This window comes from Rhinolophus hipposideros, assembly GCF_964194185.1.
Source record: "Rhinolophus hipposideros genome assembly, chromosome: 3".
Lineage (NCBI taxonomy): Eukaryota > Metazoa > Chordata > Mammalia > Chiroptera > Rhinolophidae > Rhinolophus > Rhinolophus hipposideros.
Genome location: NC_138049.1, coordinates 13,967,292 through 13,994,511, shown reverse-complemented (window position 1 = coordinate 13,994,511; position 27,220 = coordinate 13,967,292). Strand labels below are relative to the sequence as shown.

The 27,220-nt window shown below is 43.2% G+C and overlaps 1 protein-coding gene across 3 annotated transcripts; it reads right to left on the bottom strand.

Moving 5' to 3' along the window:
* Positions 1–363: 363 nt before the first annotated feature.
* On the bottom strand, positions 364–25,809 carry ZBTB2 (zinc finger and BTB domain containing 2). Of its 3 annotated transcripts, none has more exons than XM_081044389.1 (3): positions 25,356–25,809; positions 10,852–11,036; positions 364–4,653 (listed from the first exon to the last, which is right to left on the bottom strand). In XM_081044389.1, the coding sequence occupies exons 2-3, from the start codon at positions 11,022–11,024 to the stop codon at positions 3,282–3,284; spliced, it is 1,545 nt and encodes a 514-aa protein (XP_080900515.1). In that variant the 5' UTR covers positions 11,025–11,036; positions 25,356–25,809; the 3' UTR covers positions 364–3,281. The 3 variants fall into 3 exon arrangements, with proteins under 3 accessions (XP_080900515.1, XP_080900516.1, XP_080900514.1); XM_081044390.1 differs by lacking the exon at positions 25,356–25,809 and adding an exon at positions 24,821–24,964 and having other exon boundaries at positions 1,897–4,653; XM_081044388.1 differs by lacking the exon at positions 25,356–25,809 and adding an exon at positions 17,436–17,523 and having other exon boundaries at positions 1,897–4,653.
* Positions 25,810–27,220: the final 1,411 nt, after the last annotated feature.

The following is a 27,220-nucleotide window of genomic DNA, read 5'->3' as shown; positions in this document are numbered from 1 at the left end:
TTGTCCTTTCAGTCTTAGTTGTGGAGGGCGCAGCTCAGCTCCAGGTCCAGTTGACGTTGCTAGTTGCAGGTGGCGCAGCCCACCATCCCTTGTGGGACTCGAGGACTCGAACTGGCAACCTTGTGGTCGAGAGGACGCGCTCCAACCAACTGAGCCATCCGGGAGCTCAGCTCAAGGTGCCGTGTTCAATCTTAGTTGCAGGGGGTGCAGCCCACCATCCCTTGCGGGATTCGAGTTGAACCGGCCACCTTGTGGTTGAGAGCCCACTGGCCCGTGTGGGAATCGACTGGCAGCCTTCGGAGTTAGGAGCACGGAGCTCCAACCGCCTGAGCCACCGGGCCGGCCCTCTTTCTTTTTTTTTTAATTACAGTTTATTGGGATGACAATTGTTAGTAAAGTTACATAGATTTCAGGTGTACAATTCTGTATTACATCATTTATATATCACAACGTGTGTTCACCACCCAGAGTCAGTTCTTTCATCACCATATATTTGAAACTGCAGACGCCTGAACAGGGACATGAACTCTGAACACTCAGATTAAAAGCCTGATGCTCTACTGACTGAGCTATCTGGGTTCTTCCTTTTCTTATAAGATAAAATTACAAAAAACAATAGTTTGTAACATAGGAACAAGTATGACTTGCCAGGGGGTTTGGGGTCCACTCTACTCTCATTCTTGTATCATTTTATCCGAAGCTGTGTTATCTATCTATCTATCTATCTATCTATCTATCTATCTATCTATCTATCTATCTAATCTATCAGTGTTGTTGAAAAAATAATTTTTATCTTTTAATGGCAATGCTTTCTTCCCATTAAAGCTATATTTCCTATAATAAAAATCCTACAGTACTTTACAAAATCTACATTTTTTAGCAACATTTGTTGAATGAGTCACTTTTTATTGTTTCCTCTGTGAAAGCAAAAGTAATAGAACCAGTAGCGTTAACAAGGGCTAGTCCGAGAATGACAGCTCAAATGAATTCTGAAGCTTAGGTGTTCAGATTGCTCATACTATCAACTGAAATTTCTAAAGCGTATTTAAATTGGTACCATGAGAAACTCAGAATAAATTGTGAAATGCATAACCTCTTGCAATTAGTCACGGAGCATTCCAGGGTAGGGTGGGTAGGCTTCCTTATCTGTACCCCAGCTCTGTTTTCTGCAGGTCTTGTCACAGTCGTGGAGGTGGCCACAGTTGGTGCTAAGAGCCTCTGCACCCCACAGGTAATGAGTAACTGAACACAGTGCCTGCCTGTCCCCTCTCCAAGTTGTTAGAGCTGAACTGGGGCTGGCTGGCATCTTGTCCTCAGGTTTCTCTCCTCACCCACCAGATCCCCATGACTTTCTGGCCGCATCCTGTGTCCCTACAAGCCTGCCCTGGGGTGGTGTGGAGGGAGCGCTGTGGAGGCATGCCCTGATTTTCCCTTTCACAGATACTCAAAGAAGTTAACTTGGAACAGACTCTCATTTAAGTTGGGAGATAATTTTTTAAAAAAAGATAAATCAGTGGAAGCCACTCAACATTTAATAATCTAGGTTTATATAGCATGAATTTGTGTCATCTTTAGGCAAACACTTCTTAGCCTCTCTTTCTTCCTTGACAAAGAAAGTTGAGTAAGATGATCTCCACACCCATTCCTGGTCAAACTTGAGCTGTTCACAGCATTTTCATATATAGTTTACTCATTTGAATCTCACAGTCTTATGACCCAATGCAGTTATCAATGTCTTCATTTACAAATATGGAAAATGCCATTCAAATCAGGGGAACTGCCCAAAGTTCTGCAGGCAGAAGGAGATACAGCAAGAAAACAACTCTTCCTGCAATGCTCTTGACTTCCCCTCCCTGCGTCTTTTTGGGTAGACAAATACACAGATAAAAATCATATAATCATTTAATTAAACTTTATTCAATGAAAGTATGTATAAAAACTTACAAATCTGAGAACTCAACTATACATGAAATAGGATGGCAGGATAGTCAGTTTTAACATATACGTACAGCACAGCTATTAACTGTTCCTCCCTCTCCCCTTCAGTCCTTATTTCTGGCTTGTTTTGTCCTGTGAGACCATTCTGTTATTGGCCTAAGGAAGACTAATAGATAAATTTTACTTCTTTCAGGCCAAAAGAGGTAATTTCAGGTGTTAGGAAAAATATTGAAGACTAAATATCAAAGTCAAGTTTTTTCATAAACAGCAATTAGGTTTTTTTGTCCTGATTTTTCTTTGCCATTTTTGATGTTTCAATGAATATTGCCAGTAAACTACTACAAATTTTTAAAGTCATTAAAGTTACTACATGTCCTGCTCACAACTTCCCCCATAAGATGCATATTCCTGTATCATTTTTCCTACAGTAAACACACTGATTTAAAAGCAGTAAGTTGGTGTTAAAACAAATTTACCACTGGCAACTGTTACAATGGCATATAAGTTCCATTCAGAAAGACTGTCCATAAAATAGTACTTTGAAATCTGATTTTTAAAACCAATACATTTGTCAGAAACAAAAATACAGTATTTTGTTGTCGTTCAACTTTGAAAGAGGCTAGCAATTAGATAAGGCATGTGCATTACTTCACCTGTTTGTAGCAAGTATCCACCCATTTTCTCTTACAAACACACAAACTCATAGCTTGTCGTGTTTTATCCAAAAATTAAGATTGCCATCACATTATTACTTTTTCTCTTTTGTGTTTTGTTCAAGTAGATTTCTTAACTGATGATTTTTCTTGACTGGACATAATCTCAAAGGATGCATTCTGAAATAAAACACCTGCAGGATAAATACTAAAAACGTTCTCTCGGGTTGAAAATTCCCCCACACCTAGATTTTGCATAGTACAGAGCCCAGCTGTATGTCTCTAAGAAGCATGCTGTATTTTCTGACATCGTTTTTCTCGAAGGAAGACATTACCCAGGGAAAGTCATAATTTTAGCTTACCAAATTGCATTGTAGTTGTTTTGTTATATATACCCTTCATTAGTTTCAAGTATGCTTTTAAATAATCAAAAACTCAAAATCTATTCGAGTTTGTAAGTACTACTGACCATTATCTTTCCAATAGCCCCTGAATTAAAGTAAATATGTTCCAGGTTTATAATGCACACAGCCTTTATGGAGGAGGGGCTGGGGACAGCAGGATTGGAGAGGGGAGAAAGGGACCAAGGACCTGTTTGTATCATGCCACGGAGAACTACAGTTCTGAATTAGGGGAAGGGAAGGAAGATAGTCTTTGTAAAAATGACAGTTTTAAAAAGGTAAGTAACATTCAGTCTAACAACACTGTTTCCTGCTCCTTTTTGATGGAAGCTAACACAGGGTGGTCAGGTTCTGTTACTTCAGAGTCCCCACTGCCGAGGAGAATGGACCGCCCTTCGTCTAGGGCAAAGACGTCTGAGTTCTGGTTTTGGCATGAGTGTTTAACAACCTCATTGGGAGTGGAGAACGTTTTGTCACACAAGTTGCATTTGTAGGGTTTGTTGGTTTGTACCAACATGTTGTCCATCTGACTCCCTTCCTCGAATGTGCAGAGTTCCAGGGTCTGTTTGTCCACCATGGTGTACGTGTCTATGCTCTGGTTGAGGCACACGTGCCGGGCAGCCTGGTTGGCCCTGCAAAAACTCTTGTCACAAGTGCTGCATTTGAAAGGCTTTCCGGTGTGGATATACATGTGCTCCCGCCAGTGGCTTTTCTGGATAAATTTGCGTCCACATATCGTGCACTCATACTTCCGCCTCTTTACCTCCCTCTCTTGGTCCGCCTGCTCCAAGTTGTCAATGTCCGCGATGTCTGAGGGCGGCGGCGTCTCCGAGTGCTGCTGTCCATCGATGATTGGAGAATCTGAGATGTGCTGCAGCTCACTGTCACTTATCATCCCAGCCTCAGGCACTTCCATGGCGTCTTTTCCTAGGTCAGCTGCGTTGCTACAAAGAGACAGGGGGACGCGGCCTTCTCCGGGTTGGCTGGCTGTGAAAGGTACGCCCGTGTGAATCTGCAGGTGTTCCCGCAGACTGCTCCGGAGGGTAAAGCGCCGCCCGCACAGGTGGCAGGCGTAGTACTTTGGGAAGCTGCCATTCCTCTTCATGATGCTCGGCTTGACGTGGGCGATGGTGAGGGACGCGGGCTGCTCATCAGAGGAAGAGGCTTCCAGATTGGTCTCCTCCCCGGGAGGAGGGGGAGGAACAGGAGTGGAAACGAGTTCTGGAGACAGGGAGGTCTGCAGTGGGTCCGCGGGAGTCACGTGCGTCCGATTCACCTGGGTCACATTTGAAGTCAGCTGAGAGAGCTGTGCGGCCTCCGGCACCTGCTCCTGGCTCATCCTGGAGGTCTGCGGACGTGGTTCTCGCCCAAGTTTTTCAGGCGCTGAAGCAATCTTGGTGGCTTGTCTCAATTGATGATCTGCAATCTGAATGCCATACAAGGACGAAGCCAGTGGGAAAACTTGGTCAGGATGAGAAAAGGCTCCTTGGCTGGCCAGGCTAGCTTCCTGGATCAGAGGGTAAGCGTGTAGAAACTTGATCCCCTGTTCTAATCGAACAGGGTCAATCAGCTGAGGCGCCATCTTTCCGGTGTACATCAAATGTAAGAGATAGCTGAAAATATCTGGCTGTATGTCAGTTGGTTTCAAACGGACACATTCACTGAAAAAAACACAAATAAAAAGTCGATAAGCCAATGTGAATCCGTGCCTCAAATGATAACATTAAGCCTGAATTAAAAAAAAACAAGCACTTTTAAAGGCAAATGAAACAAGAGCATTTCCCGTCTCTTACTGTTAGTGTTTCACGAAATGGAATGGAAACATCAGGAAGATAACTGGAACCTATACAATTTAACTTTAATTATATTAAGAACAGAGAGAGATACAGTAAATATATTTTAAAGTATGGAGAAAGGAAAAGTTTGTGCTAAACAAATGTGGTATCTTAACTCACAGACTCTTGAAACAGTTTTTCTCCTAATAAAATTATATCATATCAAATTTGTGTTTTATGGAGAGGACCCATTGCTTTCTATCAGCCTGAGTTATTAAAAATCACTGACTCGGTAGATCTTTTGGCTAAAAGTCTAGGATTCTGTATTGATCCAGTGCCATCTGGAGCTCAGCAGATCTCTTACTGTAGGTCACAAAGTTTCTATCTATCTAATTAGAAAGTTTCTTCGTCTGTAAAATGACATGGGGAGCTAAATTGGTATGAACAAGTGCCTAAGAGCAAGACAACAAAAGTAAAGAAAAAGAAAGCCTGATTCTGTCAGTTCTCTGCAGCTCTGTGATCTATGTCCAGCATGAAGAGATGGAAACAGGAAACACAAGCAACATACTAGCTCCAGTGGTTCAGATCACCTTCCCAGTATTGCCAGATTGCATTCAAAAGTGGTTCTGGGACAACTCAGTTCCTTATCAAATGTCATCATCTCTATTATTGGAAACAAGGGTCTGTATGACTTTGATTAAATTTACTTTTAAATCCTAGCTCTAGAAATCACATCCTTCTCTCTACATATACCTCTCAGAGACCTAGCCTTTCCCCTGGGTAATCAGCAACCCTGGAGACAGAAGAGAGTAGTACGGATCTGACTAATGGTCACGCTGTTTGGCCCTCTGGAAGGCTAAAGATTACATCTTGACCTAAATTATGTTTCAGTTCCTGAGCCCTAAGGTGGAACGACCCCCTGGCTACTTTCCCATAAGAACAGAGAGAGGGACTCTGGAAAAGACCTGAGCTGCCCTCAAGATTTGAAGTAATGTTTCATTACTCTTTCATTACCTCTGACCAATCAGCTCCCAGCATGACCCCCAATCCCTAACCCACAGTGTCTTGTGATTTTTCCTATAGACTCTGTAACCTACACACCATCATGGAGTTCGGGCTTTTGAGCATTAGGTTCTTGTTTTAATGGATGGCACCATTCGTCAATAAAATAGCCAATGTTTTCCACTGCAATTCTTGGTGTTTTGTGTTTGGCTCTGCTAGCACCCAGTGAACGACATACTCTTTTTGTTCTGTGACATCATCATCAGCAGAACGGCAGCTGGGCTTTCTAGGCATTACTTCATTTAATTGCCATTTAGTCTCATTTTACAGATAAGGGACCAAGGATTAGAGGGATTTGTACCTTGCTCAACATCAGAGTCAGTTAAGTGGTGGGACTGGGATTTAAATCTGGGTCTAATTCCAAAGCCACGACACCAAGATTCTTTAGAGCATTAAAACAATCCTGTGTAGTAGGTGAGGCAGATTTGATTTATTCCCCTTTGACAGACATGGAAATTGAGGTCCCAAAAAGTTAAGTGATTTATCGGAGGCACCTAAAGCAGTTGTGGTATTGTTGATTTTCCAACTATTTTTAGACTTTAGTGTTTGCATCATCCAAGAAAAGGCATCCTGATTCAAGCAGCCAGTCAAGAGGTCCCCAAGAGCTCTTCTTAGACCATAGGTAATTGCAGTTCTACTGCATCATTAGAAACCAATGAGATTTGTCTCTACATATTATGAGGCATATGTGCTATCATCCACTGAGTGAATATATCCTGTAGACAATGTGTTTTCATCTTCAAAGACACCCTCCTTGAATGCCTTTAGATTTTATAATCACTTTTTATTACACTACTTCTTACTATTATAATTTTTTGTCTCCTTCAGCTGTTTTATTGACAAATTATTTTCCAATATGCTAAGATAGTAACAGTATACTCAGCTCTCCTAAATGTACTGTTTTATTCTATTAAAAATGGAAAACGTGACTTTAATAGTAATTGTGACAGAACAGATTTGAATAATGTGTGTATATTTCGAGATGACTGCATACAATGATCATGTGAAAAATGTTTGACTACAAAGTATGGAAACCAAAGAATAAAGATCAGGCCTAAAAACTAGCTTCCCTTGATTTGGACTTTTATAGTCCTTTAAATTATGTATAGTCCTTTAAATAGGAATCGGTGGTCTTCCCATTAGGCACAAGGTGAGTGCCAACAATATTATGGGTATACTAGAATATATTTAGATGCTCTAGGGAGTTCAATACTCAGAATAAAGTTTTGGGGATTATGTGTGGTGAAGAACACTTGAATAATGTACACAATCAACCCAAAGTTAAGACAAAACCAGAGGGGATCTTTCCAGGGCCAGGCAGAGGCCTAGTGAACAGGGAAAGTGTGGGCCTTTAGGGATGCAAATCACCCCCAGGAGATGACAGGGCACCTTTTGTTCTGTGGGGATGGAATGTTCCTCCAGGCAGTATCCAGGCAGAGGATACTAGTTAGTGAGCCCTGCCACACCCCAGAAAAGAAAAGGGAAGGGCAGAAATCCGGAACTGGGACTTGTTTTTCAGCATCACGGGGAGGTAACAACTAAGCAGAGCCCCTTTCTATAAAAACTTTGTTCTAAGTTTTATCATTTCCCCTCACTAATTATTGCACAGGTTGCCCTCTGTCTACTGCCTGTTAACCAGGGGGGGGGGGTGTTGACTGGACAAATCTTAAAGAACTATATGCAGTCTCCAATGGTAAAGAAGCTACGAGTCTGGGGAGGCCCCAGTCCACACTTCAGCCAGGCCTGGAGGGAGGACTCCAAGGCCCCCGCCCCATGCCCCCCACAGAGTTGGTGAGACAGGACCAGGGAGGGGAAGGCAGAGGCTCTGGGCACTGGCAGTATAGCCCAGGGTCCAGGGAAGTTTCCAGACCCCAGTTTATCTTGATTTTTCATTTTAATTTTTTTCTTAAAGCAGAAGCACATATACACACACAGACCCTTAGAGTTGTTTTAAGAAGTCTTATGTCATGCTCCAGCCATCTCCATCCATGATCAGTCCCAGGCAGCTAGATCTCCTTTCTTAATCACGCAGCTCGCTGTGGGCCACTACAGTCATTTCTAAGTCCTCTGGGAAGAACATAGCTCTCTACAATATAATTATACCCAAGCGGTTTGATTTGCAGATGTCTGTTTGACATAATACTTTTATGTCGGAAAAATATAGTTTTAACATACCTACAAGCTCTTTATATAAACTCCCATAGTAATTTACAATTTCAATTTCTCCTTTACTAGAATCTTAAAGTAAAAGATGGGCTTAAAGAACTCTGAAAATAAGTATTTTCAAATAATATTAGACATTGTCAGAGGCTCTACTTAGCAAGGCCGGTCTCAATAGTTTTCTTTTTTGAGAGCTGCAAGTCTGTAGTCCTGCATGATTGAAAACCTACCACTGAAGAGTAGCGGACACAGGACAAGAGACATCTAGTGGTGGCTACAAACATAAAACGCTCTCTAAGCAAAGTGTGAAAAAACTATTCTCAGCCTACCTCTTAAGTAGCCAGGGGGCAGTTGAGAGAACTTTGCAAAAAAAAAAAAAAAAGTACCGGTTTAAAGCCAGTCTCTGGTCTTTGCCCACTATTTGCATTGTCCTAGTGAGGTGGGTAAGACCACCGGGTGGCCGCCCAAATGGCTTAAATTTGGGACTCCTGTCTCTACAGACATCACATTCCCTTGTCGTAAAGGCATTTACTTACTGCCTGACACTTAAATTTCTTGCATCTACTTTAAAACTCAGTACATTGTAGTTTTTACTCCTCAAAATTAAAACCTTCGCTTATTCAAGACAGTTTAATTCATTGTGCTGTGATTCCTAAGTACCCAGTGGTATGAAGTCTCAGACAACAAAGTAAATGAAGTAAAGTCTCTGACAATGAAGCAAAAGGGAGCATCTTAGTATCACAAGATAAAGCAGCCTCTGCTTGCCATTATCCTGTTACTCTCCCGTTCTGCTCCTCTAGACATTTACCAAGTGGCTATTATGGACAAATACCTGGAGCTATACACAGAGGAGTTCACGAGGATTTGTACAACCCAGTCTCCACCCTCAAGAATCTTACAAATGAGCGGAGGTAAGAACACAAATAACAAAACAAAGGGAAAAATGTGTCTGTAGCCGCCACTAGATGTCTCTGTCCTGTGTCCGCTATGGAATGTGAGAGAGGAAGTGATCGCTTTTGATCATTTTGGTTCACTTGATTAGGGGAGGGGCCATGGAAGAGGTGATGCATGAACTGGGGCTTAGGGAGTGGGCAGAATACCAGCAAAGTGTGATTCAGGTGAGGGGTGGGGTGTTCCAAGAGGGTGCAGTTGGAGATGGGGCTGGAAGGAGGTCAGGCTCCAAGACTGCAGGGCTTCAAAGACAGTAGAAGGGATCTATGTCCTATTTTGATACGCAGTGGGTACCCTCCAGGTTCCCAATCAGAGGAATAACATCATCTAGTAGGTTTCTGATCAAAGGCACACTTCGATCAAAGCAATGCTTAGAAATATTCATCTGACAGTAATGTGGAAATGAGGAAATGGAAGTGCGAAGGGGAAGGGAGGGACTCATATGAAAGGTATTTTGAAGAAAACCTGACTTGGGGACTGATAAGACATGATATTTTTTTAAAAACTTTTATTTATTTTAAGTGTGTTTTTCCAGGACCCATCAGCTCCAAGTAGTTGTTTCAATCTAGTTGTAGAAGGCGCAGCTCACACTGGCCCATGTGGGGATGGAACCGGCAACCCTAGTGTTATGAGCATAGTGCTCTAACCAACTGAGCTAACTGGCTGCCCTGATTTTAAGTACGAGTTACTTGAAGATAAACAAAATGGGGATATCAGGAGGGACTCCAGGCAAGACTTAATTCAGTTTGAGATACGCTAAATGAGGTAAGAGGAGGAAATACAATTCTAAATGTCTGGTAGGCAGCCTGGGGCCTTGGGAAATAGAGAAAGATCAAGGTCAGAGCAGTAAACTGGTCTTCGCAGCAGAAGCAAGATCCAGGAAAACCATGAGCACCGCTCAGAGACTGCACTCGGAAAGGCATGAAGAGCCCAGACCAACACTCACCCAAACTCACAGAGGGCAAAAAGCAAGGGGTATTCAGAGCTATCAGATGCACACAACGACCCTTAAGAAGGAAGAAAACAGTAGTCAATACTGCAGAGGACAAAGACAGCAGAGACTGAGAAGAGCAGAGGTTCTGATGAAGAGGTGACCTTTGAGAAATGATTTCAGTAGAGTGATGGGGCAGAAACCACAGCGCCCACGGGCAGGAAGGGGGTGGGATGAAGGAAGTACAGGCAAGGCCATGGAAATTTCGGAGTCAAATAAAGGAGAAGCAGCACCGTCACTCGGGTAGACAGCCGAGTAAGGAAGCGCTGACCCTTCACAGACTTGGGGGGCAGGGGCTTGAAAGTATAACATGACAAGTACAGAATAAAAACTAAGGGGTGGCATCTGGAGGGAGGGGGGTGGGAGGAAGAGACTTGGCCTTAGGCACCGAGGGGCACTTTTCTCCAAGATAGAATGGGGAAGGAAAAAAAAACGAGTAAAGGTACTGACATTGAGACATTTAAGAGAGGAAAAAAGAAAACTGGGGACTTCATGCCGTCAAGCTTCTCGTTAGAGAAGGAGACAAGGATAAACACCAGAAGTCCGGGGAGACTCAGGGGACTGGGGCGGGATTAGTGAGAGGAAGGGATCGATGAGATCAGGCAGCAGCTGGCTTCTTAATGGACCTGCCCCGCCCTCCTGACCGTGCAGGTGACCGAGCAAGGGTGCCTGGAGGGGGCGGGGCAGCTTGGGGCTTGAGGTCCATGATTCTCAAGTGCCACTGGAAGGATGAGGAACCAAGAAGGGTGAGGGGGCAAGTGAGGTCATGAGGGAACTGGGAGACTGGGAGCCCGGGAGCCCAGGGACAGGGAGCGAGAACCCATGGTCCTGCTGAGGTTCAAAGAGCAGGTTCAACCGGAAAGACGGCCACGGAAGTTCAGAGTCTGCAGTCATTAGATTATTACAACCACGTTAGTTACCTGGTCTGATGGACAAACAACATCTTAAAGTAATTGGAGAATGAAGCAAGAACTGATTTGTGTGCCTTGAAGTACACATCGCCGATGGCAACCGTGCAGTCACACAGGAAACCAAACTCTCGCTGAGCGTTTAACTGTTGCAGGAGAATAAGTCCATGGTTGGCCAAATCCATTTTTTTAAAAATCTGCAAAGCAAACAATTTTTTTTTAAGAAAGATGATTTACAAATAAGTATGTGTCCTTAAAGTCACCAATAGCAATGATCACAGGTAACATGCCAGACACTGCTACAAATCCACTCAGTTAGGCTTCACGACGGTCCTGAGTGGTTCTGTCATCGCTCCCATTTCACAGAGGATGGCACTGCCGGGGAGTTCAGGGTTGCAGGATTTGCCCAAGTTTACACAGATGGTAAGTGGAGGAGCAAAGAAATGAACTCACATCGTCTGCCCTCTAGAGAGCAAATATTCCCGGACCACTTAGTCCTTGTTTAGGATTCCAAAAGCAAATTTTAATAATCAAATCTCCAGAGAGAGAAATAAATTAAGGTGTTGGGTGGGCTACAGCAGACCAGGGTGAAGATCATACTAAGTTTTCCAGGCCCTGCTGTGTGGCGAGGGCTGCCCCTGGCACGGATACATGGCCCTGCACGCTTCCACTCCCTCCCGGAGTGAGGCAGCAGGATGGGTGCTCTTCCTCCTTTTTTGTGGAGGGAGGAAATGGGTTTCAAGAGGTGTAAGTAACATCGCCCAGGACATGTAGCTAGAAACTGGAAAGTTAGTATTGAAATCTGAATGTTCTGAGATCTTCATTCCTCACACTTTATCCTAGCAAACCACTTGGCAGACTCCATCTACACTAGGGGAACTGCTTCTAGAGGCTCTGGTTCATCAAATCACTACACTGCTCCTTTCCCACAAACAGCATTTATAAAGCGCACTACACATAGGTTAACATTATACTTAATAGGAATCTTAAAGGTTAGAATGATTCTTTCTCCCTACGATTGGGACCAAGGCATGGATATGTGTCCGCTCTCACTATTCAACATATAGTACTGGAAGTTTTGGCTGGTGCAATAAAGCAAAAAAAGGAACTAAAAGGCATACTAGACAGGAAAAAATATGACATGATTGTTACTTAGAAAACCCCAAAGAATGCACAAAAATCTAATAAATGAGTCTGGCAATGCCACAGGCTATAAGGTGAACATATAAAAATCAATTGTAATTCTATATGCTAACTTTGAACTTGTGGACCCTGAAATTAGAAATATACCATTTATAATCACTCCAAAAAAATGAAATACATACATGTAATCTAACAAACACGTATAGGACTTGTTTGTAGAAAACTACAAAATGCTCATGAAAAGAAATCAAAGAAGATCTAAATAAATGGAAAGACATATTGTATTTACAGTTAGGAAGACTCAACATAGTAAAAATACCAATTTTTTTCCAAATTGATATATGTTTGATACAATTCTTAACAAAATCTAAGTAAGATATTTTTTGTAGATATAGACAAGAATATTCAAAAATGTAGATATAAAGGCAAAGTAACTAGCATAGCCAAAATAATTTTTGTTTTGCTAAAACAATTTTTAAAAAGAGAAAAGTGGGAGGAATCAGTGTATTCGATTTCAAGGTGTATCATATAAGCTACAGTATTCAAGACTGTGGTATCGGCATAGGGATAAACACACAGCTCATCAGAACAACAGAGAACGCAGAAGTAGCCCCACATAAATAAGCACAACTGAAAAACATACAAAAGCAATTCAGTGGAGGAAGGATAATCTTTTCAATAAATGGTGCTGGATCAACTGGACTTCCGTAGGCAAAGAAAAAAGAAAGAACCTTGCCTTAAGTCTCATACCTTATCTAAAAATAACTCAAAATGGACCACAGACTCAAATATGAGACACTGAAGTATAGCTTTTGGGAAAAAAAAAGTGGGAGAAAAATCTTAGTGATCTAGTGTTAGAGTTTTATACTTGACATCAAAAGAACAATCCATAAAAAGATAAATTGATAAATTAGACTTTTGTTAAAATTAAAAATTTTTTCTTCTGAGAAAGATCCTGTTAAGAGGATGAAAAGACAAAGCTAAAGATTAGAAGGAAAAATTTGAAAACTTTTACAAACTAGTCCTTTGATAAAGAACTAGTAGCTAGAATAAATAAAGAATTCTCAAAACTCAACAGTAAAAAAACAATTGAATTAGAAAATAGACAATAGACTTGAGGAGACATAGCACTAGAGAGGACGTACAGATGGAAAATAAACACATGAAAAGACGTTCAACATCATTAGTAATTTGAAAAGCAAATTAAAATCACAATGAGATTTCACTACATACCATCAGGATGGCCAAAATAAAAAAGAATGACAACACCAAACGCTGGCAACGAAGCCAAGACACAGAATTGCTCATACGTTGCCGGTGGGAATGTGACCTGGTGTAGACACTCTGGAAAGTAGTTAGCAGTTTCTTAAAAAAATGAAATATGCAACTACCATACTACCCAGCAATTACACTCATGGACATTTATCTCAGAGAAATGAAAATGTGCGTTCACACAAAACCTGTACATGGATATCCACAGCAGTTTTATTTCTAATAGTCAAAACTGAGAAACAACCCAGATATCCATCAATGAATATAGTATAGTATGCCCACACAACAGAAGCTACTCAGCCATAAGAAATGAACTATGGACACATGCCACAATGAGGGTGAATCATGCTGGGTGAAAAAAACAATCCCAAATGCTCGATTCCATTTACGTACCACTCTTTAAAACTGGAGAAAAGGTGAACAGATCAGTAGCAGAGGGGTGAGAGGAGCAGGAAGGAAATGGGTTCCACTATACACGGGCAACAAAAGGGAAGGAAGCTCCTGGTGACAGAAATGTTCTGGAGCTCAGTTCTATCAGTATCAATATCCTGCTTGTGATACTGCACCAATTTTGTAAGATGTTTCCATGAGAGGAAACTGGGTAAAGGGTAAATGGGATCTCTCTGTCCTTTCCTGCAACTACATGTGAATGTACAGTTATATCAAAATAAAAAGTTTAATTAAAAGAAATCCCACCACACATCAACTCATTATCCAGATTAAAAAAAAAGAAGATAACAATGATGCTTAGGTTCAGAATTCGGGAAGCTTCTGTGAAGAGTGCATTACCAATAAACTGTAAAAATTACCAATAAACTGTAAAACAAAAACAGACCCACAGCAATTCTTACACAGCTGGGGCTGAACCCCTCACTCTCCTTCCTGCTCTAGGGATGATCTGAGTCAGAAATGCACAAGTGTGCCCTAAAATAAATGAATCAAATGGCACACTACTTTAACAGTACGATCAGGCCACAAAACTAGAATCCACGTTGTCAAGTTTCATGTTTTCTACCAAGAGCTATATCCCCATTTGCAGTAATTTGAGTAGAAAGACCTAGATCGTAGTCTCATTTAAGTGTGAACAGTGATGGTATGGGTCAGAAACTTACTTCCTCAGTGTTTTCTGTATGTCAGAGAAGGTAAAAGCACTCAGATTAGGAAAGGGAGACAGAGAAAAGGCATAGGGTTCATAAGGAAGCCAGAGATGTTGCCAGGTTGCAAAGGAACCAGGATTGCAAAGAAACGTCGCTCTAACCTGACCTCTACCAGGAGACAACGTTTGAAGCTTGTCTTCAAGGCTGTTCTCTGAAAAGTGCCTGAATACTTCCTTTTCCATTTTACTAACCTGCCTTTCTCTCCAAAAAAAGTATACTATTCTCTGAGAGCGAACTGTGATGAGCTGCTTTATCATGTACTCTGATTCTGATCACGATTACGTACATGTTTAGGCAGCTTCAGGTATCACTTCCATTGACAGTAGTTTTAAGTATAGTAATACATTACTATTTATCTCTTGATGACAATGACGGAGTGTTTACTGTTAACCATTCATTTCCATGTTATTCATTTAATTTCACATTAACTTGTTGGAGCTACTGCTACCCACATTTTACAAACGAGGAAACAGGCCTAGAGAGGTTAGGTGGCTTGCCCAAGATGATCAAATACATATCTGCAAGAAGCGGGGGTCCATTTGATGTGTCAAGAGCATACAACTGCAAATGTTTGTTTAAAATTAATAAAAAATATTATTTTTATTGCTGCTCTTAAGTGATTCAAATATTATGGACACTGAAAATGTGAGAACTGACCATCCACCCCCACTGTTTCCCCACACTGTCTGATACTGAGCATTATCACTTTTTAAAAGAATCTCTGTCTACCTTTTTACCTTCTATGGATTTAATGAGGAGATGAAGTACATTTTATATTTAGTGATCATTTATATTTCCTCTTGTATCTCTCCATGAGCTCTGCCCACTTAAAAAAATCAAGTTGTTTGCCTTTTTTTCTTATTGAGCTGTAAAACCCTTTGTATATAAGGAAAACCCTTTGTCACAGCTGTTGTTAATATTTTTCACATTTTCTTTTGATTTTGTTTCATAGAGACTTTTGCCATATATAATTTTCTGTTGTAAAGTCATCAAATTATTTATCAATATTTTATAGGAGGGTATTTGAGGTTTGGTATTAACAGATACGTATCATCTCCTTCACTATAGCAAAATGTATGGTTCCCTTCCATCCTATAAACAGACTAACATAAATATTTTATTCAGATCATAAGAATGAAGCCATGATAAAATCAAAATGTTTCTTTTTTAAGGTCTACTAATTACTTCAGTGTCTTAATTTTGGAACACCTAGAATAGGAAATAAAGCGAACATCCTTTTCAAATATGAAGGGAAGAACACGTGCAGAAGACTCTAAGTGAAAAAAAAACAAATGAAAGGAGGAAAAAATGAAGACAACAGTCATATATTCAAAATTCACATGGGGAAAAATCCCCCCCACAGATCAATTTTTAACAATCTTATTTTAGAGACTAAAAAGTCTTTCTCAGGAAGAAAAATAAAACAACCCCCTAGATTCTTATATTTGTGAATAAATTCCTTAAATTTGTGAGCCTGAGATAAAGGGTGAGAGGGCGGAGAGAGGAGGGAACAGGGAGGGGACGGGCCAGGATTCTCTCAGAAGCGCCTCTCAGGCAGCTCCCACCTCTCCCAGTCCAGCTGACAGACAGTACTGCCCTTTTCTGAATCTTCTTTCCCAATCGCATAATCATCTCCAGGAGGCTTTACTTGCAGAATCATCTCCAGGAGGCTTTACTAGCAGAAGAATGCAGCATCTTCATGGGCTGGCCCTGCTTGAGGCTATTGCCCTCCCCCCTTTGTGGAAATGGATGTCTGCTCTTCCCACCTCCATCAACTGCTCACCCAACCACATCATACACCCCCTCCCCCAGCACTGAAATGGCTCACCAAGGTCACCGAGGACCTCTGTTCCCCAGCCCTATGGACTAGTAGCTTACTCCACTGCTCTGCGGCATTCAATACACTTCCTCCTGTACCATAATAAACACTCTGTGCGTGGCTTCCAAGCCACTGCACTCTGGTTTTGGTCTCACCTCTGGCCATTCTATTTTAATCTCCATCACTGATTCTTTTTTTGCTTGTGCTCCTTTGCCTTGGTCCACAGCCCACTTCTCATTCTGCAGGCGCTCTTTGGTGACCAGATCTACTTCCACCAAGCTGCCCCCAGGAACTCTAAATTCAATCTAGGCAGAACAAGCCAAATCCTTCCCTTCTACTCACCCCCATTTCCTTAAAGGGACTGTAAAAGCCACAGACATGACCCTGTTCCTTCTACATCCCCAGTTCAATGCAAGGCTCCACAATCCACCCCTTGACCGAGTCAGGAATCTCAGTTCCCCTTTCAGGCCTCCACCTCTCCCCTCCCTCACATCAGTCAGTCACCCACGTCCCACCAATCTGAGCTCTTTATCCCACCCCCATGCCTTAGCTCTGCCTCCCAGTTTATTTCCAGCTGTAGTCCCTCTAATCTATCCTCAATGATCTTTCCAAAGGGCAAATCACGGTACCACTCTGCTTAAAACCCTCCTATGACTCCCTGCTGCGTTTGGGATGAAACCCAAATTCCTCAGCATAGTTTACCCTCCCTTGCTGACTCGGTACTACATTCTAATCTAATCTAATGGTTTCCAGACTCTCGGATTTCACAGACCTACTGAAAACCAACCAACCAACCAACCGGCCAACCTCAAAACTGGGGGTCCAACAGTTTGGTTCCCTCTTTATTTTTCAAGAAAAGACATAAAATAGTCACATACTTGGTAGTGATGGGGGACTTTTAAATATAAATAGGTAGAAAGGACATACTGTCAGAATATCTTTCTAAAGGAAGGGCAGTTGACACTATATTCAAGATTTGGAAAAATAATTGTTTTTCTAATGCAAAGACATCACAACATAAACTTTTACTTTATGACATTAAGTTGTGCCTGATTGTTTTCTTGATACAAGACTGTCCATTTGGTGAGCTTCACAAAGTGATCATTAAGTGTCCCATCTATTCTGAAGTCCAAGCATTACCAAAAATCCAGTTTCATTCAAGTATGTTGGTGATAATACAGACAAAATGATGTCATTTCACTCACTTTGGAAATTCTGGATGAGCCGAGATACGCTGAAGCAGGGTAGTTTTCTTCGCTCAGAAGGTCCTGAATGCCCAGGCCATTCCTGGGCTCCTAACAGTCTGCCACACTCATTGCTCAGAGGCTTCGCTCTCAGTGCTGGGCAGCTCAGCAACCCGATTTCTACACATATGGTCAGGAGAGGGAGCCTGTTTGAACAGGGCCTTAGACCCACCAAGCTGGACCTTGAACATGCAACTTTCAGACGGACCCATCCCTGCCACCTGCCCCACCCCCACAAAGCTACTTGTCCTCTGCAAAATTTCCCTGATCTTCAGATTAAGACTCTTCTTGACACATCGCAGCATCTGTGAACAAGCCAGTTTACATATGTCTGCCTGATGCTTCTGGAAAGCCAGCACTGAGTCTTCTCATATCATTTATTACTTTATCCATATGCACAGCATATTGTCTGGTGTTCAATATTTGTTAAATTAATAACTATACGTTTGGAGGGGAGAGTGTTGACTTCTAGTCACGGCTTGGCCTTCGACTAGGTGGGTGATTTGGGGGTAAAAGTTCAATTTCTATTGATCCTAGATTAATCTAAAAAATTCTTATCAATTCACTGTGCACTACATTTTGGAAGAATATTTCAATTTTAAAATGTCACTTCATGGTTCTTCGTGCTAATAATTAAGTTCTGAATAGTGCTGTATACTTTATAACCCTTCACCCATTAACACTTAATCGTCAATGATATCATGGTACATCATTTCTTACTATATTACTATTAATTAATTACAATAACTAATAACCACAGCACTAATAAAAAAATCACCACTCAGTATGTGCCAAGGATCAGTCATCCTCCTTGCAGAAGAAGAAATTTAGAGAAGTGAAGTAACTTGCCCACATGTAGGGCTAACTCTTAAGAAGCAGATCTGGGAAGTGGTCAAATATTTGGTGAGAGCTTTATAAGGTGCTCGGCGCAGTGCATGCAATGATATACACAACACACAGATATACACAATACACAATACACAGAGTTCCAGGGTGCAATCAAGTAAGTACACAAATTTATAACAGCCAACTCTGATAAGAGCCATCAAAGAAAAATAGAAGGAAATACGAGGTCATAAAACTGGGGTCTGACCTGGGGATTGTGAGGAAATGACAGTTATAAAAATATTTGAAGAATGAGAAGAGTTAACTGGACAAAGACAGAGTATTCCAGGCAGAGGGATCAGCATTTGCAAAGGTCCTAAGATAGGAGGGAGCAAGAGGCAACCGAGGAATGGAAAGAAGGTCTGTGCGGCTAAGGGACAAAGCACCAAAGAAGAATGAGGCAAGATGAGGCTGGAGACTCAGGTCTTGCGGAAGGATTTTGGCAGGCATTCTAAAAGTGATGGGAAGCCACTGAAGGGGATTTTCTGCAGGGTGATATGATGAAATGTCTGCAATTGGAGAACCAACCAAATTGGGGTGGGGGTGGTGGTAAAGAGGGGTCAGGGGAGATCTGTTAGAAGTGATCGAAGGGAGAAAACAGACTGGGTGGTGGTGATGAAGTTGGAGGTGGAGGGGCAGGATTTGGAAATAGAAGATAAAGAAATCAACAGGATTGGCTGGTTAGATGAAGGACAGGGAAAATCAAGGTATCCAAGATAACCCCTCAATTTCTAACTTGTGTAACTGGAATGATCACGGGGCTTTCCACCAGGAGAGGGAACACAGGCAAAACCCCAGTTTTGTGGGGAAGATCATGCATGAGGTTAGGTTCAGACATGTTGGGACTGAGATATGTTAGAGACACCCAAGGAGTGACAAGTACACGGTGGTTATAATGGTCTGGAGCTCCCAAGTCTTGACTGTGATTTATGTCTGAGAGTCTTTGAAGAAGCCAGGTGTGTCTGACTCCAGAAGTCACATCCTTAAATTACTACATGATAGTTCAGGGAGGTTAAAACTAAACAGGAGTCAACTGAACCCTGGACTTTTGCGTGTAAATTGCATGCTCGCTCTTTCCATTACACTGCCTTGCTATAGCTCATTCCTCAAAGTTCTTATTAATCCTTGTCACAGAGGGCCAATAATCAGACATGAAATTGAAGGCTTATATAAAGCCCCCAGCCATTTAAAACTGTAAATAGAATTAAAAACAAAACAAAACAAAAAAAACAAACCCATTTCTTTCCTAAATCAGAATAATGAGCAGAGATGAACTGAAGAAAAGTAGAGATAGAGAAAAGAGGCAATTTTTACAAGTGGGTTTTCATAGAATACCTTCTTTATATGTATATGTGTACAAAGTGTTTTTTTAAAATAAATTCAGAGACTGTAAGACATATCATGAAGTAAATAAAAAACACTTTCCAAAGCCAAATATAAATGATTGTTTATATTATTCATTGCTTCGGCTTTTATCTTCACCACTGTTTCCCACTCTGATGATGGGATACTCCCCAGATGTCAAGTGCTTTCAGCTTCCATCATGTAGCACATGTGGGCCCATCCTTAAGTTACTCAGCTTTCGAAGGTACAGCTGAATGGGACAAACAGAATCACACTATAGCTTGACAACCCAAGTTCCTCCTTCACTTTCAGTATAAGAACAGGAGACCAAAACAGCTTTGGGGAATTCATGATTCATTTTTCAAAGATAATAGCTCTTTTAAGATACTAAATACCACTTAGACGACCCATTTCAAGGGCACTAAAAGGTCCTCTGAAGTTCTTGATTTTATTTAAGTGAAGCATAAATGAATATTGTAATGCACAGGACGCATCAGTAACAGAAAAAGCACTACTCACAAGTAAGTAAGATTGATTCTTTCAAGTAGTTTAGACCACTTACCAGGATGAAAAAACTGCTTTTTCAATTAGTATTGTTAATAATTAATACTTGAGGGCCTATAAAGTAAACTTGAACGAGGCTGGTCATCTGAATTTTAATATATTTTAAAACTGTATTTCAAAGCTAGGAAATGTATCTTATTTAGTTGTGATGACAGATTGGTATTTTTTTCTTAACATTTCTTTAATTAACTCTCTTCTATAGTATTTAGATAAAGGAGGGACATAAACTAACCAATAGCAATTATTTTGACTTGGGAAAGCTTTGCCTTTGTAAAAGATTAGTCTTTTCAATTATATTTTGCTTAAGTTAACATTAAAATTAGTTTTTAATTTCTGAGCATAAGTTGAGGTCAGAAGCAGGCAGTTCAGGGACAGTTTAGGTGTCAAAGAGAAGGCGGGTCAGTGATTTATGGCTAATAAAGAACTGATATTAAAGTGATAATTCTAAAGCCATTACGCTATTATCGACTTTAAGAAAACCTACATATGACCACACAGCAAAATTTAAAACCTAATTTGCTTCTAATAACCCAGCAAAGTAGAGACTGCCTTCCTTTTTAACATGCTGTATGATGATGAATAAAATCAATCCAAAGAAAATATAGTCACCTATAGATATAGCTCAGCATGTGCCAGAGAGGAGCACCAAATGTGTTTTAATTCAAGGTTTTAATTGAGTAATTTATTTCAATATTTTAGGGTAGGGGTTCACAAACTTTGTGGTATCAAGGCCCCTTTATACTCTTTAAAAATTACTGGGGACATGAATAAACTTTCATTTATATGGAATGTAACTATTGATAGTTACCACAGTAGAAATTAAAACTGAGAAATTAAAAAAAATTATTAATTCAATTAAAAATATCCACAATGAGCCCACTGCGTGCTCATATAAATAAAACATTTTTATGAAAAAACAATTATATTTCCCAAAACAACAAAAAAATAGTGGAGTGGCATCTTTTTATATTTTTACAAATCTCTTTCATAGAAGACAACTGGATTCTGCATTTACTCTGCTTCTCCATTGACTCTGTTGTAGTATCAGTTTTGGTTGAGGATTGAAAAAAATCCAGCCTAACCTAACTATGTGGTTCGAAAAAGAAGTATTTTAATAACCTTTTCAGGTAATCGTGGATATTTTTTGAGATTATGCCAAAATTTGACAAGTGGTAGTTTCTTAAAGATTAGCTGTGTGATCTAAAAGTGCATCAATGAATTATGTTGTCCTACTCTATGACAGTAAAATCATTGCTCTGTCTTGCACTTGGAATGGATTGGTTAGCCAGGCATGATTCTTAACACCATCCATTGGTCATCTGGAAAATATCAGCTCATTGAGTTATGGGCATCTTCCCAAGGTGGACACATTTTGTCAACAGTGAAACAGACCAATAACATCTTAGTATTATTATGAAAATAGTTTTGACTTTGTGGAACCCTGAAAGGATTCTGGAGATTCACACGGGACTGTAGACCACACTTAGACAACCGGCATTCAGGATCACTTTGGACTTGAAGAATCTAAGTGACTACGCGTGGCGTAGGAGAACACACGCACACTTTGAAATCATTCCTAAGACCATTTTGTTGCTCACCCTAGCTTGGTGCAGAACTGAGGGGTGCACACTATTTAAAATAACTGTACGCTGAAAGCTCTTGTAAAGTAAAAACAGTTGTTTCATAAGTACTTAACCAGATACATGAACGCGCTTTACAAATTTCCATCTTTGCAAACTGAGCTTTCTTGAAGTGAGGTCACATGATGCATACTTCAAGCTCAAGCATGTGAACTGGGGATTACGTGTTTGAGCATAGATACTTGCCTCTCTCTTGTACCATTATTAAAAAAAAAAAAAAAAAAAAAAAAAAAAAAAAAAGATGGTCCTAAATGTCTTGGACTGACAACACCTGGTAAGTGTTCTGACTGCTGACTCCACCTCTTACTATCAGCATTGTAAAACACTGGATCTTATTTACTAGTGCTTCAAAGTAATAGTTTAATCATGTAAGTTTAATTTGCTAATAAAAATTGTAACCTACTTGAGCATAAGAAAGGTTTAAAAAATGTTCTTAGTCTAATGCTTAGAATGTTTACATTTTTTTCTTCAGGAAATAAAAATTCTCAAGTATCTGTTAGGGTCATACTTTGCAACTGAAGACCATCACTGGTAAAGTGATCCTCAATGCCCTTTTGCCAAGTGCATTTTGAAATTGATGGGAGTCTTCAGCCAACCAGCAGTTCTGCCTTTACTGTGACAGCGTCATGCCACACTACTTGCCCAAAGCTTCAAAGTTACTTCAGGGAAAGGTGAATGGGTCTAGGGATGAAGCCCCAAGAGGCAGATTAAGAGCTGGACAGTCTCCAGCTTTGAAGAAGCTGATCTCAAGCCAATGCCACATACCAGCCTTAGACGTCTGCTTTACTCCCAGTCATTCAGTAAATCTCAAGCTGGGGAAAGCATATTCCCTTGCTCAGGAATATGCAGTGTTCACAAGGTGCATATTTTTAGAGGGTTGGGGTGAATAAAATTTTATATAATTTTTATAGTACAAAAGTGCAGAATTTGGAGGACAGTGCGAAGTTCATATTAATCTTTAAAATAAAAAAGAAACTGTCACCTTGGCAGCTTTTATTCTATGACCTAAAACATGCCTAGTGTTTATTATCTGCTGCTGGAGTAGTTCCCTGGAAGTTTGTGGAGCACCATCTATTGACACCATCTTTGAAGAGAAGCTGGCAAGTAAGCAGTTGGACTGTACAACAAAGCTTTAGAGGTGGTTTATCTGCCACCCTTTAACGGACTCCTCCACTGTTGACTACTGGTGGTACTTACTAGCACTAGTATATTACTTCTTGTACTTTGAGATCTTTGATGGTTTTTGGCTATAAGTTAAACATATAAACCACACATTTAAGTGAGAAACGCCCAGTTGAAAGGTATGTAGTATTAGTCATAAACTTTCTTCTTAAAAATCACCTTTAACAATTTGAAAACACCCTGGATATACACCAAGGTTATTTATAATGCAAAAAAAAATTAACAATTAATTTTGGTTTGTAATAAACCAGAGATATGAGGATTTAAAAATGTCTTAATTCTGATTTCCTATTGACATGTCAGGCGTCTCAGGCTAAAACGCTAGTGATGTACACACGCTGTTGCTGTACTGCCTCGGGGTCAACACAGATACATAGTCCATCCTGAAAAGGACAGGGCAGCCCGGTTAAGAAAACCCAGAGCAACCTGGAGCACTGTGTGAGCCTGTAAGTCAACCTTTTAAATGTTTTATTTTACTAAGACAACAACCTATGAAAATGAATAGGATTGAGACTCATACAGAATGAGCCCATCCTATGATGGAGAGCAACTGAACACTGCAGATGGGCGGGGTGAACAGAGAGCCTGGGTTATTTCTCTAAGGCATAATTAGGAGTTCCGCGGTGGGAAATTCTCGCAGCAAATGGTGTAGCAATAGATAACTGTCCTTTCACTCTTTCTTGCCTTCTCTGCCACCCTTGCTTTCTTCTTTATTGCCCTCCTTAATTTACTACCAGCTACAAAAGACAAAAACCTGCCTTCCTAAGCATCTCCTGTACTATCGGTTCTCACTGCAGCCTTGTTTAAACGTGAATGGTTTGGGGGTTTCGCCACACCGAGGAAACGAAGCCGCCTCCGCGCCCCTCGACCTCCCCTTCTCGGAGCCCTACAGGGTGTGCAGGCTGCGCCCGCGGGGAGCTCAGCTCCGAGGCCGGTCCCCCGCCCCCAGGCAGAGCAGCCAGAAACCACAGCGCAGCTCTGGGGGAGCTTCGGGCTTATCGGAGGCGCCCATCGCCCGTGCAGCGGAAGCCCGCTCAGCGCGCCCACACCCGCCGCCGGGCCCGCAGCGGCGGGCGCCCCGGGCGGCCTACATGTCACTGGCCCGCGGGAGCCGGCCAACGGCCACCCAGCCCTGCGTGCCTCGCCCGCCTGCCCCGCCCCGCCCCGCACCAAGAGGTGGGGCCGGCCAGACCGGAGGGGGCCCGGAGGGACGGTCGCCGCGCACCCCGACCCCGCCCCCAACCCCAGGGGCTGGGGACGGGGAGAGGAGGGGCGACGCACTCCGGCTGCGCCCTCCCGCGTGCGCGCGCGCGCCGGCCCCAAGTCCCGCGGAGTTTAACTCCCTGCCGACGCCTACGCCGTGCGCAACGCCCCGGCCAGCGCAACAGTCCCGGCGCCGGGGGCGGGGGGTGGCCAGGCTAGAAGGGAAGAGCGCGCGCGAGAGCCGGAGACAGCGCGAGACCCACAGAAGCCGGAAGCGCGCGTGCGCGCCCCCGCCCGCGAGCGGGGAGGCGGAGCCGCAGCAGTAGCGGCAGCAGCTGTAGGAGCCGCTGCAGCTGGGAGAAGCGCCAGAGAGGCCGGGCCTGCTCCGGTCGGACCGGATCCCTCCCCTCCCCCTCCCTCTCTGCTCCCCTCCCCCAAACCCACTTCCGCAGCTTGCGGCCTTGCCGCCGAAGCAGCAGCGGCGGCAGCAGCAGAAGGCGGCGGCGAGGCGTCGGAAGGAGTACGCACCTGACGGGCCCACCTCTCGGGGCTCCAGCGCGGGACGCTCGCCGGCCGCCGCCGCTCAGGACGCACTTCGCGGTGGCGGCGGGAAGGGAGGGACCGGCGACGGGGAACGGAACGTGAATCGCCCCCCTCCCTTTCCTCCCTCCCTCCTCCGATCCGCCGCCCGCCCTCTCGGTTTCCGTCCCCTCCCCCTCCCGCAAAGCCCCGGATGGAGCTGCCGCCGACTCGCCGCCGCCTGGCTCCGGGGGATGGTTTTGTCAGGCGGCCAGAACCCCGGCGCCAGGCGCAGCCGCCGCCGCCCCCGCGGGGCGCCCAGACCCTCGCTTCCCAGAACCAGGTCCCCGGGTGTTCCGGGGCCTCCGCCTGCCTTCACCCGGAGCCAGCGGGACGGGGGTCATTCGTCTTCTTTGTTGCCACCGCCGCTGCCGGAACCGTTTGCGAGCTCCGGTGTCCCCCCCCCTCCTCCGTCTTCCCGGAGCCCGGGCCGGGGGCGGCACGTGGGCACGAGCCCCAGGAGGCGGAGGCGGTGCGCGCTTACCTGTCGCCGGTGCTGCAGCGGCGGGGGGTGTGCAGGAGGCACCGCTGGGCGGCCTTGGCCGTGCTCTCCCCGCCGCCGCCGCCTCTGCCTCTCGCTGCTGCTGCTGCTGCTGCTGCCGCCGCGGTCGGTGTCTCCGGCGCGGCGGCGGCGGCGGCGGCGGGGCTTTTCCTGTCCGGTTACGTTAAGGTCACATGACCGAGAGAGCGGAGCGACTAGTGCAAAGAGGCTGAGAGCGGCTCCCGCCGGGGGGGAGAGGCGGCGAGAGAGCAGTGGCGGCAAGAGCCCCCTCCGCCCCCCCCGCCGCCTCCCCTGCCCCCGCCCGCCTCCGCCTCCTGCTGCTCTGCCGCCGCCGCCGCCGCCTGCAGCGCTGACTACACTGCCGCTCCCACCCCGGCTCCGCGCTCTGCTCCAGCCAAACTTCTGCAGACCATGTGCAGCCGAGGCGAGGAAACTTCTCTCCACTATTGGGGCTGCAGGCTTGAGTCCGCAGCCCCATGTTTACGTACTGTGTTTAGGTAGGACAGCCCCGGGGATGGATGCTCGGGGAAGGGATGGAGGAGTGAGTGCTCGGAGCCCTCTGCAAACTTAGGCTTGACGTCTCTTGGCCTGTATCTTTGTCCCTGGCCTTCCCGTAGTAGCATTAAGTTTTCACCTAAGGACTTCAAGTGCAGTGGACTTGAGAACCAGGGATGTAGTTGTAAAAAGCACGAATGCCTTTTATCGCCAATGGTAACTGGAAAGTCATACTGAAGTAGAAATGCCTGTGCTGTGTGTGCGGGTAGAGGTGCGTCCTTGCTGAGTGTGATGTAAGACGTTTCTGTTAGGATTGAATTGGATGCTTATTTCAGTAACGGGGTTTTAGGTTTTCAAGCTTTCGTCCCAAAATATCAAGCGTCTGGAAAGCACGTTTGTTGCTTAAGAACAGTTTAGTCTCCTGTTAGGTTTGGTCTCTGAGGTACTGGTAGGGTGGGTTCCAGAGTTGGCCATTCTGTTCAGTTGAGAGGCCCTGAAGTCTTTTAACAGTATCAGGGCAGGCAAGGGACTTAGAGTCTCTGACGGTCATTCTTAACATTTTAAAGTTTACTTTTCTGTTGTCATTTTGTTAAAATGTCATAGTTTTGGAAGTACAGTTTAGTCCTTTGATGACTGGATTTAATGATTTATATTCGTAGTATTTTGAAGACTTAAAAAAAAAAAGAATATGGCTTGATTTGTAAGGAAATGGAAGCAGCCGTTTCCGTGGCAGTCTAGTTTTAAAGCTTGCTGTCCTGTTTATAATTTCCTTGATTTGATGTCCAACGCCTTTTGGTTTACATAGCACAGTGCTCTGGCACATAACGGTTAAGGCAAGCTCGCTATCTTCAGACAGTTAATTTAACATACAGAAGTGTCCCTTCTAAAACTCTTGAGTTTGGTTTAGTAATTCTGTTATACCGGGCTACTGATGATTAATTCCTTCTTTGAAGACAGAATAAGCAGCTGTGTAACTACAGTGGTCCAAACGTGAATAATAGATTTAGTACATACCTGCCTTGAACTTTTCTTGTTCTTTGATCAGCTAGATAAATGACTTGTTGAGTGGTTAAAAGTCTGCCTGCAAAACAAATTCTGACCCTGATAAAAGTATTTCTAGTGCACTATCTCTAAAACATCAAAGTTGGCCTTCAGATAGTCATGCTAGGTTTCTTGTGTTGGCTCTACCGTTGAGCTCTGTTTCATCTTAGGAAACTAAAGTGATTTTGATTGGTAGAGAGTCCTACTTAGAGATCTTTGGGCCTTAGTTCTTTTAGACCTTGACTCTGATGAACTTTCAAGTTTATGATCTGATGGTGTGCTCACATGGAGAGTGAACTGATTTAGGAGAA